The sequence below is a fragment of the Peromyscus leucopus genome, chromosome 8b (genome assembly GCF_004664715.2).
Source record: "Peromyscus leucopus breed LL Stock chromosome 8b, UCI_PerLeu_2.1, whole genome shotgun sequence".
Lineage (NCBI taxonomy): Eukaryota > Metazoa > Chordata > Mammalia > Rodentia > Cricetidae > Peromyscus > Peromyscus leucopus.
The window spans coordinates 98,678,092-98,695,854 of NC_051086.1; the positions used below are offsets into that span (position 1 = coordinate 98,678,092).

At 38.2% G+C, this 17,763-nt stretch overlaps 1 protein-coding gene across 15 annotated transcripts in view; it reads right to left on the reverse strand.

Annotated features, from left to right (window-relative positions):
• The window catches only part of Spag9 (sperm associated antigen 9), a 133,699-nt gene that overhangs the window by 71,462 nt on the left and 44,474 nt on the right, over positions 1 to 17,763 (reverse strand). For 10 of the 15 annotated variants that reach the window (XM_028868917.2, XM_028868915.2, XM_028868916.2 and 7 more), the window contains 3 exons: positions 12,725 to 12,795; positions 6,597 to 6,691; positions 1,334 to 1,484 (listed from right to left, as the gene is read on the reverse strand). In XM_028868917.2, coding sequence (XP_028724750.1) covers positions 1,334 to 1,484; positions 6,597 to 6,691; positions 12,725 to 12,795 — 317 coding nt within the window. Of the gene's footprint in view, positions 1 to 1,333; positions 1,485 to 5,726; positions 6,347 to 6,596; positions 6,692 to 12,724; positions 12,796 to 17,763 lie in introns of those variants that run through there. The other 5 variants (XM_028868923.2, XM_028868922.2, XM_028868918.2 and 2 more) reach the window with 4 other exon arrangements.

The window sequence follows — 17,763 nt, forward strand, 5'->3', positions numbered from 1 at the left end:
CAGTCGCATGAATTCAAAGTTAACCTGAACAATTTAGTAAGACACTGTTTCAAAATGAAAAGGAATATATCTCAGTAATAGAGGGCTTGCTTATCATGCTCACAACCCAGAGTTAGGATTTGAGAGATGGCTCAGTAGGCAGAAGTGCTTGCAGCCCAAATCTGACTACTTGAATTCTATTCCTGGAACCTACAGTAGAAGAAAGAACAATTCCTATAAGTTGTCCTCTGACTTCTACAAATGTGTCTCGACACATGGGTGCCCCACCACTAACAGTAATACTAAAAATAAATAAAGTTAGAATCTCCGGACTTAGGGTCCAAAAAGTAATAACAACAAGACCCTAAGTTGATCTTTAGTACCACAGAAACAAACAAAAAAAAAAAATAAAATAAAAAACCAAACACAAAATCCTAGTTAGGCCCACAAGTCACTGCACCCTAAATTCTAGATTCATATTACATAGACTAAATATAAAAGAAATTCTTGTCAATAGTATTAGCTGGTTAGTTTTATGTCAGCTTGACACAAGTTAGAGTCATCACAAAGGAGGGAGCCTAAATTGAGGAAATGCCTCCATTAAAATTGGACTGTAAGTGACTCTGCAGGGCATTTTCTGAACTGGTGATTGATGTTGAAAGGACCAGCCCATTGCAGGTATGGCCATCCCTGGGCTGGTGGTCCTGGGTTCTATAAGAAAGCAGGCTGAGCAAGTCATGGGGAGTAAGCCAGTGAGCAGCTCCCCTCCATGGCCTCTGAATCAGCTCCTGCCTCCAGGTTCCTGCCCTGATTTTCTTTGATAATGAACAATTACCCATAAGCCAAATAAACCCCTTCTTCCCCAAGCTGCTTTGGTCATGGTGTTTCATCACAGCAATAGTAACCCTAACTAAGATAAAGATGTAACAGTATTTGATTTTGTTTTCCTATATAACTTAAAATTAACTAGCAAAAACATACCACCCCTGGGAAGAGCTCATCTCAAGTTTTATTTTTTGTTCTTTTTAAAATAACTTTCAAACTAAAATGTATATAAACTATTATGTTTTCTAAATTTAGATTTTATGTATTTATCTGTATGGGAGGGATGAGATATGAACTAGGGCCATGGTGGTTGTGGAGATGTCAGAGGATAATGAGAAGATGGCTCTCTCCTTCTATCACGTGGGTCCTGAGGAATGACCTCAGACTGCCAGGGTTGGTGGCAAGCACTTTCATCCAGTAAGCTATCTGGCCAGCCCCAAACTATTATATTTTAATATCCTTTGGTTTCCTGCTACTTCTATTTGGATAAGAAAGCTTATAAAATGTAAACTGATGAAATAAAGCTTACCTTCAGGCTGGTATGAGAACGTGGTTGACTTAATTCCTGAAATTTCCATTGCTCTGATCCTGGGGTCTCGCCTCCTTTCTGAGTATCAGGTGTAAGCAATCCATCTCCAGCAGGTAGTGGGAAAATTCCTAATGATATAGGACGTTCTTTTCTATTTGAAGAGGGGGGGAAAATTAAACATTCATTTTAGTTTTTTATTTGTCATGACTATAAATTAGAAGCCTAGACTGTGAAAAGGCTTGTAATCCCAGCTACTTAGAGATGAGGCAGGAGGATCACAAGGTCAAGGGCAAACTGGGTCATAGAAAGCTTAGTCTCATTAGTTTGCAACCAGCTATCCTAAATAAATATATACCAAAGAGAAAGGACAGGCTAAAAAGTTTACATTAGCCCCAGAAATTAAGAAAAGTGTCAAGAAACTGTTTGGACGACGTTTTTTGGTTGGCTGGTTTGGGATTGTTCAGAGACAAGGTCTCAGTACTTAGTGTAGTCTAACCCAGTACTGGAGATCCTCCTGCCTTAAGCCTGCTGTGTCGGGATTACAGGCACACATCAGCACTCCTGCCTCTGCCAGGAAGTTGGTGGTGATCTGGTCTGGTGACCACAGCGAACTGTAGGTTAGCAGTCATGGGGAGCAGGCAAAAGCAACTCCCTAATCCCTGTTCCTAGTCTTCCTGCTTCTTCAAGCTACAGTCATTGGGTGTTTTTAGGGTAGGCTTTTTCTGTCTAGAGGAAAATGAATACTCTTTGAAACAGGGATACTATTCAATAGTAAAAATTGAAAAGGTCTTTTTAAATGAAAATTCTCGTTTTCTACAAACCATGCTATATTAGTTCCTTTAGGCAAAGTACAGAAAAGAAGACTACTGCCAGGAAAAAGGAGCAGCTCTTTTCCAAAAGCTTTTCTTTATTGGGAGTGGTGGTGTATACCTGCAGCCCCAGCACTCTGGAGGTAGACAGAAAGAAGATCAGGAGTTTAAGGTCACCTTTACTACAAAGCAAGAGAGAGGCCAACCTGTTTTACATTAGACCCTGTCTCAAAAACAAAACAACAACAACTGGGCTGGAGGGATGACTCAGTGGATAAAGACAATTTATCCAAGCCTGACAGCCTGAGTTCAGTCTCTAGGACCCACATGGCAGGAGAGAACTAACTCCTACAAGTTGCCCTCTGACCTTCACATACAAATAAATAAATAAATGCCATTTTCAAACAAAACAAACAATAGATATTTTATAAGTCAAAGACAAAAAGATGAATGTTTATTTTTTCCTAATGGATAAGACAACACTATTACATGTTTGTATTTCTAGGCAACAGAACTTGTTTCTTGAGACTTATTAGCTCTTACTTTAAACTATATCATTTCAGTTTCTTGTTCTTAATTCTCAACCCTCATATCTTTCTCATTAAATGATAGCAAGTTTTTGTTTTTCTTAACTTGAAAAAATGAAAACTTACCAGCTTGAGGTCTATTCCCAATTTTGGAAAACATATTTTTGGGAACAGAAATTCCCAAACTACCCTTTGACTTTCTTTTCTAATGACCCTTCATGCCTTAAGGAAAAATTTAGTGGGGATTGAATCGGTGTGTCTAATATAAAGCTAGGAAGCAAAGATTTCATGAGACTCCATCACATGGGTTCTAACAAAAGTCAAAATACGCCGGGTGGTGGTGGTGGTGGTGGTGGTGGTGGTGGTGGTGCATGCCTTTAATCCCAGCACTTGGGAGGCAGAGCTAGGCAGATCTCTGTAAGTTCGAGGCTAGCCTGGTCTACAGAGCAAGATCCAGGACAGGCACCAAAACTACACAGAGAAACACTGTCTGGGGGGGGACAGGGGACGGGGACGGACCAAAAAACCAAAAGTCAAAATACTAGCCATTCATTAGAATTTTCTTCCCATATGAGCTCCTTTTCACACAATATGAACACAGTTTTAAGCTGTTGAAGGACAGAGTCTTACTTTCCTATTCCATCTATACAATCTAAAACACAAGTAAAATTCCCAACTCTCTATTTTGTTTTTATTAGTTTTTTAGAGAAATGGATCTCTAGGAAGGGGACTTTCAGCTGTCTGTCAAATGGATCAAAGATGCCAAGGGTTTCTCTACTCTAGCTCAGAAAAATAGTATCACCATATGTTCCTCTCTGTATCCATCAATTAGATGACATGTGGTTATATAAGTTTGATAGTATCCTACTCTCAAACAAAACTCTTGCAAGGCAAACACTAGTCTTAAACTTTGTTGGTGTGCATGTTGGTACTGTATTAAACCCTTCAATAAAAGTCACAAAAAAATTAACCAAAGAATGGAGAACTTGTAGAAAGATAGCAAGTGGCAGATTGAAATCCCTAACTCAAACACCCACTATCACTGTCTAGCCATTTTACTCCCTAACAGAAGAAAAGCTGTCAAGTATCAGAATCTTTGTTATATTCTCTAGCTAGTAGCTTTAGTTCCATACACTGATTTTTAAGTTGGTTATTTAAATATTAGTTTATATGTATATCTGATTTTGAAAATATTTATTTAAATACCCTCTTGGCTATACTCACAACCAAAACAACCAATTAGTAATATCTACCCTACAGGTAAAGGGCAAGACAAAAAGATCACATGCATTGAACAACTCACCACGTGGCAGGTATGGATCCAGATAATTAATTTACATTACTTGATCTAACCAACCAGGAAACTGGCACTGTTTTTTCAGGTTTCAGAATAGGAAAAATGATGTTCTAAGACTTTATGTAATAGTAACCAGCAGGACTGAGATTAAAACCAGTTCTATTAAAAATGTGAGATATACAAATGATTGTGAAGTTGACTTACTTACATAATGGACCATGTATTTTACAACTGTAATGAAGTGAAAATAACAGCTCACTTGATTTTTAAATCAAGTCACTGAGGTAAATACTTAAGAGGAGGAAACTAAGAGATGAAACCAATTGCCAAAGGCCTAAGGGCTGCATACACGGGACAGTGCAGCTTCAAGTTTAGCCACTTCATGGCACTGCCTTCTCCAACAGAACCTAAGCCTAAGACAGCTCTTAGCATTAATCTTATATTAACATTATACATATTTTTGTGCCTACTGGTTTTTAATTTCCTTACTTCCTAAGTATACATAGACTCATACACAACTCTTTTGTGCACTAATATATAAAGAATAGTCAGATTATTCCTCATTTTATACACCAGGAAAGAGTCCAGTAGGAACCAGTAATCCCAGGACTGAAGGGAGACTGTTCCCGTAGGGTTCAAGGCCAGCTGAAGCTACATGACCTGTCTCAAAACAAATAAATAAGGAAAGAAAATCAATGATCAAGTAGTTTTAGACCTTGTAAGAAATCTAATTTCTGAGTGTTAAGACTAATGTGAGCTGGCCTATGAATAAAAAGAACCACACGGAAGGAACTACTTCCATTCTTCTTGCCTAAATCAGAATGAGGATGTAAGTATTTTTATAATCACTTAAACACTAATGAATTACAGTCTATGAACTTAAAACCATGTACACAGCAGAAATCTGAACAAGTCAGCACTACTTTGAGCTTATGAGTTAGAAAACAAGTAGGCAGACCCACAAACATTTAAGATTTGGAAGGTGGTTTGCTCAGACTGCAAGAAGAGTGAACAGGAGCAAAGCTACCCAGGCTGGTGACCACCCCCACAGCAGGCATGGGCATTTGTCACCCAGGAGTACAAAGAAAATAAAGGGCGACATCTGACCAAACAATAGTGAATAGGCTTTGTACAGCTTTTGCTCTCACAACTTTGATGTGCAAATAATGAGGGAGAGGCAAAGGCATTCTATTTTTTTCTTAAGAATTTAGATTTTTTTAAGTTTAAAATATATTTTATGGTAGCAAAAAATATCAGTTTCCATAAGCTGTTATTAAAAATCATAAAACTGATAAGCAAACCTTTCATCAGGCAAAGGATAACTCAAACAAAATAAGCCTATATTCTGTGGCCAACCATTTGCAACACCCACAATAAAAGCTATTTGTCCCTCGATGCTCAGAAGCTAAATCCAGAGCTATACAAACTTGGACCTGGTACTCGGCTCTTGCTCTTCCTTACTCTTCAACATTCAGACCACACTGACCTTGTATTTGTGTAAAAGTACAACAGAATATCCCTTTCTTTGGTCTATAATTTGCAAACATAAAGCAGGGTTCCATTTAGGAACCTATAAAATAAGAACAGACATCCTAGCTTGAGGCCTTTTTCCATTGTCTGAAATCTGCGACAGAAATGGTTACAAAGTAGACCCACGGTGCTAAGAATTAAAAAAAAAAAAAAAAAGGAAGGAAAGAAAGAAAAAAAAAAAAAAAAACCAACACCGGCAAAGCAGGAGCTTCCAAGAGAGACTGGAGTACCTGAGTATCCTTGGTAGATTCTGCGTCAGCGCTGGCACACCGGTAGAAATAGAAAAGTGCACAAGCAGCAAAACAGAGAGAGATACTAAGATAGCAGAATTAATGACCACCGCCCCGCCAACAAAGCCAAACACAAACAGCAGCATGCATCCAGGATTCATGGCGCTGTGCTGGCATGGTGAAACGTCCGAACCAGGAGGCCTACACGGGGGCCAAAGCGGTATCTTTGTAGTGAGGATCTGTCATTCAGCTGCTGCCACAAAAACAATGCCATCAGCAGCAGCTTTCCACTCCATCCTGCAGCGGCTCCCAAGTGATGACGTCATTCCGCTCTCCCCGCCTCATAACCATAGAGCGACTGCTCCTAGCATTTATGCAGCAACCCAGAGAACAGTCGACCTATTAACTACGTTCCTCTCCACTAGATTCTTGGCTTAGCTCATTGGCTACAATACCTAGAGATCTACATAATTTATTCACACTCCTACATCAAACAGATGGCTGGCTAATCCTTTCAAGCATGCTTCTCTGCAACAAAAAGGACCAATTATATGGGAGAAATGAAAATTTTTCGGCATACCCACAAACTGAAAGATTTCAATTCTACTCAGATTTCCAAGTATCAAAAAAAAAAAAAAATTAAAAACCTACAGTATGTTGCTAATAATTTATAAAGCTCATAATCTAACCTTTTTAATGGTATTTCTATTTTTGCATGCTACTCTTTCCCTCTGCACACCAACCACAGTAGAGATTTTTTGGGGGGAGCAGACTGACTATTGTTTCCAGACTAAAAAACAGGAAAACAGAAACAAAAGACAGATTATTGACTTCACATTTTCTCAGGCAAAAATGTATAACAAAGCTTACCTAATTCTACTATGAGCTGTAGCCTCTAGTTGATCACTCCCTGAGAGCTGATGAAGTTTGGTTCTTTCTAAGTGTTCCATATAATTATGGATCATCTATTTTAAGAAAGAAAAAATAGATACAAAATTTTAGGCTACCACCTAAAATAAAACACAGAATTATAACAAAGGAAATATTTTGGTACAACTTTCTTATTTACAAGATTACTCAACTTCATGTAAAGGAGTATTAAGGAAGGAAAGAATTGTAATGGCAAAAGAATATGCAAATGCTCACATTTAAGATGCTAAGATCAGTGAAAATGGCTAATATCTTCCTTTGCATTGCAAAAATGGTTTTGTACAATATGTGATGTTATTAAATGAAATAATATTGGCATAAATAATACAAATTAGTACACAGACATTGGTAGGAGGTTATAAGAGACTGCTAGTTAAAAATAATAGCATTTGAGAAACCTAGTCACTTAAAATGAGAAATAAAGAAATGAATGTTAAACTTGAGAAAAAAATTCTGTATGTTCATCTTTCCACACTAAAATGAATTACCAGAGTAAAAATAAACTTCAATTTAATTTAATGACAGCATTTCAAATTATTTCTATAGATTTATCATTGAAAGAATTCAAAGTACTTTCTCCTGTGTTAATTTACTAACATCAGTATTTAATATAAACATCTATGGTAACAGTAACAGATCAATAGAAATAAAAATACTTTGATTCTGAGTCTGTTGTCCTCTTACTTCCACATATAACTAACACACACACAAAAAGAGAGAGAGAAAGAATTTTAAAAATATTTAAAAAAAAACACTAGTTCAGGAGCTGAAGAGGATGAATGAACTCACAGACACCTGGTGTATATATACATACACATACAGATAAAAATAAAACTTAAAAAAAAGGCTAGTCTAAATGAGAAATGTTAACAGTAAAGAAATATGAATATAGAATTACAAGGCTATCTACATGTTTTATTTTAAATGTATTAGTTTTCTCTTTCATACTATTTTAAGAAGAAATTTTCATAAAATTTTTTTGTTTTATCAGCAAATCAGAAATAAAGAGCTGCTTTCTTGTATCAAGAAGAAGCCTCAAGAAAAAATGAAACTGAGACTAATATAGCAAAATAGTGTATTTTGGGCCTAATATATGTAAATAAAATTGTCAAAAGGTTTTAGAAAGCCTCGGTTGAGTTCTTATACCAGACAGTAATCAGAGGTAATTTGTTCAAATGGGAGAATGTAAAGAAAACAGAAACTTCCTCCAGGTTGCTTTTATAGTAATTAGTCTATTCAATAATATATAATAATCAAAATATAAAAGACAGAATCAATTTTACATCCAAATAGCTTATTATAGATTGATTCCCTATTATCTTAACTATTTACAATTTAGAAACTGCTACATTTGAAAACTTGAAATGACTGATTCTAGAGATGATTCCTTGGCATTCCCAAACAGTCCAATGTGAAAATAGAGACGAGACTAGAGGAGCCCTTCCCAGGACAGAGGAACGACAAAACAGCAGCGATCATAGTAAATGCCAACCATCTTCACCATTTTTAATTTAATCCTCACAGTATCACAATTTTATAGGTAAACCCTAGGTATAGGATAAAATAACTTGCTTAAATTAAGTATCTCGCTAACAGTGAACGGTTTTCTGTCACTGGCTTTAAAGCCGGGACTCCAATCTGTTTGCGGCAGCTACTTGAGTAGTCGAACACTGCAGGACCCAGGTTGCATCTGCCCTTTTAGCTGACTCTCCAGGCAAGCAATGAGCTCATTGTCCTTTCTTCCTCACACCCACAAGAAAATCCCACGCTCTAAAGCATTTCCATATATTTAGAACAAGCTATATTTCACAAACAGAAGAAAAAACTACATTGGACATAAAATTTTAATAATAATTTACAGCATGGTTATGATTTTAAAGGGGGGGGGGATAGGGGAAGAGGTGAGGCCAGTACTTCAGATAGAAAAGAAATTCAAGAGTAGAATAGGGCATTTTTTTTGACAAGGTACAATTGAGTCTTCCAGTTTTAGCCTTCTTTCATCTCAGATATACTATCAATTATCTCAGTAGGCAAATAAATTTGCATAACTAGAGGTAATTCTGTAGCAGCTGGAGTCAAGCAGGATTCCAATTATACTGTCTGAAAAATTCTTGTTTGAGATAGGTAACCACTGTCCTTCACAGAGATGTCTTCACAGCAAAGGTGGACCCAGTGCTGACAGAACCAAAGAGCAAAGCAATGGTGAAGTTTCCAGAGCATGGAGTCTTACCTTCAATCTTCCTACAGGCAGTCCTCAAAGCTATTACCTTAAAATCACTGAGATTCTATGAGACACAGTGGCTCAGAAAAGCATGTGCAGCATTCAGCCTGTGAAACCTAAAAATCAAGTTAGGTGTGGTGGCATATATCTTAATGTTAGCACTTGGAAATGAAGGCAGAATAATAAGTAGTTTAAAGGTCCATCCTTGGCTATATAGCAAATTTGAAGTCAGTCTGAACTAAATGACACCCTGTCTTAAACCAACAACAAAGGAAGTTGGAGAGATGGCTCAGTGGTTAAGAGCACTGGCTGCTCTTCCAGAAGACTTCAGTCTGGTTCCCAGCACCTACATGGCAAATGCAGGTGATCTGACACCATTAGTTTTATGATAAAGAGTCTTGTTGAAAAGCTAGACTGACCTAGAACTCACTACTCTAGGTTAGTCCCTCAACCTCTGAAATGCCGATAAGGTAGTTTATAAGCACAGGATACCACATGTAGTAAGGTATGCATTCTTTTTTTTTTTTTCATTTAAGTAAATCCAGTAATGCACACAAATTTATTATTTGATTAGAGAACGGTTATCCACATTTTCAAAAAGAGCCAGAATAAATTTCCCACTGTTAGCAGTAAACAATGTGCTTGGACAAAGCACTATTCAAATAATTTTGTGTCTTTGAAAAATGTTACCTTCTTTGGAAGTAACAATAGTGTTCTTTTCTCTGGAGACTTCCAGAGCTGACCACTAAAAGGTACCCTAAGGGATTATAGAGCTATTTCTTCTTGCTAATTGAACAGACTCTATAGAGTAGATGGATAAACAGAAAACTTTAGGCCATAGTGAACAGACTCACATTTCAAAGCAGCCTTATCTGTGTTACATAAGCCTACTTTGAGGCAAATAAAACAGAGTCTATTAGGGCAGAAGATAGAACCTCTTCTAACTGAAGGAGGGGATCCTATGAACGAGCTATCAGTCAGCAAGAGAAAGTTGCCTGGTGACTGGACAGACCCAGATCTCTGACTTGGTAACCAAGCTTTTTCTTGAGACTATTTTTCTTCCAATAGTATACATCTCTGAAAAAATGGAAGCAGACAGAAAAATTATACCTTTTCATGGGAAGTTGATGGCAGGCTTTCTATAGAAATGTCTCTTCACTTTTATTAAATAAATATAAAGAAAGTGAAATTTCATTTTATATTTGTTCTTTTAAGAATGTATATATTTAAAATGAATATAAATAATCTAAATACACTTTAATACTGTGTCACAATTTAATTATCTCCAATTACTATGAAAGTTAGAACTTTATGTAAAAACATCACTCATTACTATTTTTTTTCCCTTGGTTTTTTTTTGAGACAAGATTTCTCTGTGTAATTTTGGTACCTGTCCTGGATCTCGCTCTGTAGACCAGGCTGGCCTCGAACTCAGAGATCCGCCTGACTCTGTCTCCCAAGTGCTGGGATTAAAGGCATGGGCCACCAATGCCCAACCACTCATTACTATTAATTACTTTTGACAATTAAACATTCTTCTCTAAATATATTTTAAATTATCATCATTGATAAGCAATACAAGTAAATACTACATACAGGACCTTATTTACTCCGGTACTGAAATAAATAGTGTAAATGCATCAACCATAGGCTGTAACAATTAAGTTTTTAAAAATATCCTTACTCTAGTAAATGATATATTATTAAAACACATTGTTGTTTTGTTTTGTTTTCCTGGTTTTTCAAGTAGGGTTTCTCTATGTAGCCTTGGATGTTCTCTAACTAAGAGATCTAACTGCCTCTGCTTCCCAAGTGTTGGAATTAAAGGTGTGAGCCACCACCCCCAGTTAGCATGGGTATTTTTTTTTTTAAAAAGAATACTTTTTTAATTATTTTGTTTTTATGTTATGTGCATTGGTGTTTTCCCTGCAGGTATGTCTGTGTGATGTCACTGGATCCCCTGAAACAGGAGTTAGAGAATGTTGTGAGTTGCCATGTGGGTGCTGGTAATTGAACCCTCTGGAAGAGCAAGTAGTTCTCCTAACTGCTAAATCACCTCTCCAGGCCCCAAACGCGGGGTATTTTCAATATACTTTTAAACACTGTTACAGAGCCTACTCCCATCTTCCCAGGACTCTCTGATCCTTTGTGGTCAATCTTTTCCTTCTACTGTTCAGTATCAATTCTGTGTAGTTTGTGTTCCAGGTAGTAATACTTAATCCCAATCCCAGGAGTGGGAAAAAAAATTCTGCACTCTTCAAAAGCAAGTGAAATTGAGTGTAACGTGATTTTATGGTGCTTAAAGCAGCAACATTGGTCTCTACCATAGACAGAATGGTTACACAAGCAATGGAAGAAAAATAGGAACTGAAGACTATAAACAGAGCTGTGGGGATCTCTTAATAATGTTGCTCAGCATGAGCAAGGCCCTGGGCTCAATCACAATCACCTAAATAAAGAGGTAGATAAAAACTAGAATCAAGTCAGGTAATGTTAGCACAAATCTTTAATCCCAGCACTCAGGAAGCAGAGGCAAGCGGATCTCTGAGTTCAAGGCCAGCCTGGCCTACAGAGCAAGTTCTAGGACAACCAGGGCTATACAAGAGAAACCTTTGTGTGTTGGGGGGGATATGTACGACAACGACAAAAAAAACCCAACAAACCAAACAAAAATAACCTAGAATCAGATATAACATAAGACAGAATTAGTGAAGGGAAAATGGACAGAAGCCGTGGCAAACACCTTTAATCCCCGCATTGGAGGCAGAGACAGGTCCAACTCTGTGAGCTCAAGGCCAGCCTGGTTTACATAGTGTATTTCAGGCAAGCCAGGGCTACAGAAAGGAGACACAGAAAGATGGGGTTAGGGGAGGGAGGGACAAAAGAGAGGAGAGGGTTGTAAAATTCATTTAGGTATGTGAATTCCAGACTGAAACACACAATCATCACACTGACGAGACAGAAATAAATACAACATATTAAAAATTGACAAGCTCTTAAAAACAAGGAGCTTATGTGCTGCAAATACTAATTTAAAATACTAAAGGAAGTGCATGCCTTTAATGCCAGCACTCTGGAGACAGAGGCAGGTGAATCTCTGAGTTTGAGGCCAGCTTGGTCTACAGAAGTGAGTTCCAGGACAGCCTATCTCAGAAGCCTTGTCTCAAAATCAAAAAAACAAAACAAAACAAACTAAAGGAGGCTGGCTTAGCAGTTAAAAGTCCTGGCTGTTTTTCCAGATGACCTAGGTTCAGTTACCACCATCCACATAGCAGCTAACAACCATCTGTAACTCAGTTCCAGTGGTCTTACGCCCTCTTCTGGCCTCTGAAGGCACTGTACTTATATGGTGCACACACAATCATACACATAAAATAAAAATCTAAAAATTAATATATAAATAAATCTCAAAAATATAAAATGCTGAAAACTAGAAACCCTTTAAACACATTCCAATATATTATAAATTGTATATAAATCCTTTACAACTAGATTATTTGAATGTAGAGATGGATTATAATATTTTACCAATGCAGAATTTTCCAAACTGGTAGCAAACCAATTTTCTCAGAATCACGTAAAGTTTTTACTATATACACAAAGGTTTTGCTGGCCAACCAAGGAACTACCTTAAATAACTAAAATATTCTGTGACATATACATTTCCTATATGGAAATTTAATTCTAAATTTAAAAAGAATAAAAGTCATCTTTGGGAAAAGCCACATGACATCTAGTATTTTCTGGCAATGATGTCTATGAATTACTCTAATTTTCAAAGGAAAATTTAGACATATCAAGTCCATTTCTGTGCTCCAATATTAGCATAAGAACACCCAACACCCACCTCAGTATGTCTCTGATGCAGTGCATTATATTCCTTCTTCAGTTCTGCTTCTCTTTCTTCAAGTCTGCTAACTGCAATCAAGATACATATACTTAATCAAGACAAATATAAAAAATTCACTTTTAAAAGTCTGTCTTTAAAACGTTGTGTGTTACGCATAAGCCTTAGCAACTTTACAGCCCAGTACTCCATGTGAAATTCTGCACAAAGTGACCTTATTTCATCATCCTCAAACACCATCTTCAGAGAAGAGAGTAAAATACCAGATTGGTTCTCTAACCATACATGTCTATCAGATCATCCTTCTACAGCTTTTTATACACTAGAGAATTAAAAAACAAATATCACACAAGTCTTAACCTGTGTCAGATCCCAGATGGTTGATTTCAACCATTTTCGAGTATTAAGCTCTTTGTTCAGTACTAGCTGGATGACAACACCTCACTGTAAATATTCTCTGCTTTGAGTCTTCTTGATTTCAGGGACTCATCTTCTTTTATTTAGCTCCCTCTGCTGGTAGATTTTGTGAAGTGCACTGATGTGGAGCAGGCTCACAAAATGCTTTATCAAAACAAAAAGGAAAAAGTTTCGATTCTGAGACACAAAATATGAGGGTTGGTTTTAAGGATGACTGATTGCAAACAGGAGTGATTCAGAGCAGAGGGGTTCCAGGAAGTCCATGAAGAAATGGACAATGCTGGGCTGACCTTAATTGAGCAAGTTCCAGATTACACTGCTGCTCAAGTAACCATGAGGCAGAGGCAGACTGGGCAACTGAAGATGCCCACTATGGCTAAGGGCAGCAGAATAGTTATAGTGCTAGAGGCACTGTCGAGACTCAATTAAGTCTGCTGGAAAGCCATGATTAACTGGAAATGTTAAGGGTCAACAATTAGCTACAAATGTTAGAGGCTCTGGTAATGTGCAGCTTGTGCCTAAGAACTGGAGGCACAACTACTGTGAACTCTACTTCAAAAGCACATAAACACTTCTATATGCCACGTGTTTACATGTGCTGCCCAGTTTGGGGTTTGTATACATTTGCCTCCCAGAATTTGGTGGAATGTCTTCAAAATGAGTCATTATTTAGAACTCCAGCTCTTCCTGTTGTAATGTTTTCGTAACTCAAGCCTGTATGTCTCTGGATCAGTAAATCACATCATGTTCCAGAGCACTTGTGGATTACACCTTCTTACAACAAGAAGTAATGAGCACATCTCCTGTTGACTCTATGCTGTGGCCCAAAGTCATAAGCCAATAATAACATAGATGCATTAGAGTAACACTAGGGATATTGAAACCTGACAATTTGTGGTGCTGCTCATTTAAAACAAAATACCAAAACAAAACCCAGGAAATCCACCCAAATTGTGGATATTTAGTAACAATTTCAAAGTAAAAAATTTTGAAGGATTAATAGGAAAAAAGTATAAGGGCATTTATTTATTTGATGGACCACTCAGCAGTTAAAAGCACTTGCTGGTCTTGCTGAGGACCCAGGTTCAGTTCCCAGCACCCAAGCCTGGCACTAAGTCTAGCTCCAGGGGATCTGATGTCCTGAGGGCCTTCAAAGGAATTTGCATGCATGGGATGAACTCAGGAGCTCACACACACATATACACACATGCAAATAAAAAAATTTAGATCTTTAAAAAGGTGTTAGGCTCCGCCGGTGGCACATGCCTTTAATCCCAGCAATGAGGTGGCAGAGCCAGGTGGATCTCTGTGAGTTTGAGGCCAGCCTGGTCTACAGAACAAGATCCAGGACAGGCATCAAAACTACACAGAGAAACCCTGTCTCAAAAAAACCAAAAAAAAAAGGGGGGGGGAGTTGGGGATTTAGCTCAGTGGTAGAGCGCTTGCCTAGCAAGCTCAAGGCCCTGGGTTCGGTCCTCAGCTCCAGGAAAAAAAGAAAAAAAAGGGGGTGTTAAGCATTGCCTACTACTTATTAATTAGGCTTATTTAAAAGTTAAGGAAATCCCAAGACTACCTGACAAAACACTAATTTTTAATTACTCATCTGTGTCAATCCATATTTTCTTTTGTATTTCTTTTTTTTTTTTGGTTTTTCGAGACAGGGTTTCTCTGTGTAGCTTTGCGCCTTTCCTGGAACTCACTTGGTAGTCCAGGCTGGCCTCGAACTCACAGAGATCAGCCTGGCTCTGCCTCCCAAGTGCTGGGATTAAAGGCATGTGCCACCACTGCCCGGCTTTCTTTTGTATTTCTTATTACATTTATTTATGTGCTGTGTGTAGTGGGAGGGGTGGCGTGTATGCCAGAGGGCAACCTGCTGCAAGTGGTTCTCTCCTTCCACCATGTGGGTTCCGTGGAATTCAATTCACCTCAGGCTTGGTAAGCAAGTGCCTTTCTTTACTAACTAAGCCATCTTACCAGCCCTGTTAGCCAAGATAGATAATGTGCAATCAAAAAGAGAGAGAGAGAGAGAGAGAGAGAGAGAGAGAGAGAGAGAGAGAGAGAGAGGAGAGAGAGAGAGAGAGAGAGAGAGAGAGAGAGAGAGAGAGAGAGAGAGAGGCTAAAATAAAAGCCAAATGTCATTCACAAACTTCAATTTCAAATGTTTTCTAAAATAGAGTCCCATTATTCTGTCAACCCACTTGAAATAAATTAAGAACTGGACATAAACAGATTTTATTCTCCTATTATGATGGAAGCATCATTATTACATTGAATTGAGAGAGAAGTATACTATGGTGATACAGCTAACTTACTAAAGGTCACAAAAGTGATTCTTTCCTAATGGAAGGGTCTGGGTACCATGCTATATTGCCTCTCAAGAAATGCTACTTATTTTTTTAAAGATTTTATTATATATACAGTGTTCTGCCTGCATGTATACCTGCATACCAGAAGAGAAAATTAGGAATTGAACTACCTCAAGATCCAGTCATACCACTCTTGGGCATATACCCAAGGAATGCTGATTCATACCACAAAGATACATGCTCAACTATGTTCATAGCAGCATTATTCATAATAGCCAGAACCTGGAAACAACCTAGATGCCCGTCAACTGAAGAATGGATTAAGAAAATGTGGTACATATACACAATGGAGTACTACTCAGCAGAGAACAACAATGAAAGCATGAAATTTGCAGGCAAATGGATAGAACCAGAAAAAAATCATCCTGAGTGAGGTAACCCAAACCCAGAAAGATAAACATGGTATGTACTCACTCATAAGTGGATTCTAGATATAAAATAAAGAACAATCAGACTACAATCCACAGAACCATGGAGGCTATATATATATCATGGAGGACCCTAGACGACTGTGGCTTATAATAAATTTTGGTTTTATTCAATTACTGAGCAAGCCTCAATGAAAGTTGATAATAGAAAAATAAATTTTAAAAAAGAAAAAGAAAAATTTGAAATATTAAAAAAAACAAACATATTTTACTAAAGTTTAAAAAAGGGGGAACTAGGGACTCATCATTCCTCTCCACATTCTATTCTTACCCTTGTTTTATATATTTTAAATTTTTTATCGGTGGATTCTGCTGGAGTATCCGCTGCAGATAAGCACTGGAGGACTCCTGTTGCAAATCATCCTTTGGAGCGATGGAAGGATCTTTCTACTTGGAGGAAACTTGATCTAGTGTTGGTGTGGGCCTGGGGTTCTGTTTGTCTTTCCTCAGGACAACGAGGTTCCTTTTGGATTCCTGAGCACTGAACACACCCTGTGGCTGCTGTTGAAGCCCAACATGACAGAGACCTATTGAGTCTTCATGAAAAACTCTACCCTTCTGATGCCAATGGGGATTGAGAGCCCAATATGGCCAGCTTTGGCAAGCATTAATGTAAGCCAAGGAACTGTAGCCATGAGGTTGGATTCTCCAGAAGAGCTGCCAGCTTAAGTCGTGCTGGGATCAAGAAAAATGGGCCTTGGCGGTTTGTGTTCCTGGAGTTGTATCCATGCCAGTGGATGTCCACACAATCCAGAAGAGAATTTGACATTGCTGCTGCTGTTGCTGTTGTTGTTATAGCAATGGCGGCCACTGCTACTACTGTTTCTGGGATTACCTTTTCATAATTGCTTACTACAGCTAGCACAGTGGAGACCCTGGCAGCAAAAGTAGCTACCACAGTTAGTTAATCTTTCATTCTATTGGGCATGATAAATTTAATTCAATAGTTATATACATTTAGATTGGCTTTAAAAATTATAAATTTATAAACTCAAGTTCCATTTGCTTTTGGGATACCATCTTACAAGGACTCCAATTTGCAGTAAGGCTCGTTAAGGAAGGGAATGGCTCAGTTGCCTTTAGCCTACTGGCTATGGGTGGGATAGGACCTCTGTCGGTCTTTCCTGTGTCAAACACACAGATTGCAAGCCCAATGCCACTTTGAGATCTTTGGCAGCAGTTAACTGCAGCTCACACACAATTGAGCCTGTATGATAATGAGTATTCAGAGATGGGTAATACCTGGGGGGCACTCACCAACCTAAGACAGAGCACCTGTGTACCTGGGCAGGCGTCTCCATGACGGGTAAGGTGACCTGCTGACGTCCCATGCAACCTAAGTCAGAAGCTCATTTTTTAGTAAAAGGGGGACCTGTAGGGCCCTGGCACCTGTTTTGGTAACTGTTGCCTTGCTTGCTGACCTTGACCTTGATATCCTCCCTATGTTAATTCCCTGCTGGGTTCCACCCTTCTGGATGCTTAAGGGAAGTTCCTTGTCTGTGTATCCTGCATAATGGGCATTAACAGCTTAGATGCAAGATTGTAAAACATTGGTAGTGAACTTCTGCCCTCTGGGGTTCTCCCATTGTGCTGTCAGCCTGTATTTAAGACCTCTTCCTTCCTTCAATAAACAGCATTTGGCATTAAAAAAAAAAGATTTATTTTATTATGTATACAATGTTCTGCCTGCATGTATACCTGCATACCAGAAGAAGGCACCAGATCTCATTACAGATGGTTGTGAGCCACCATGTGGTTACTGGGAATTGAACTCAGGACCTCTGGAAGAGCAGCCAGTGTTCTTAACCTGAGCCATCTCTCCAGCCCA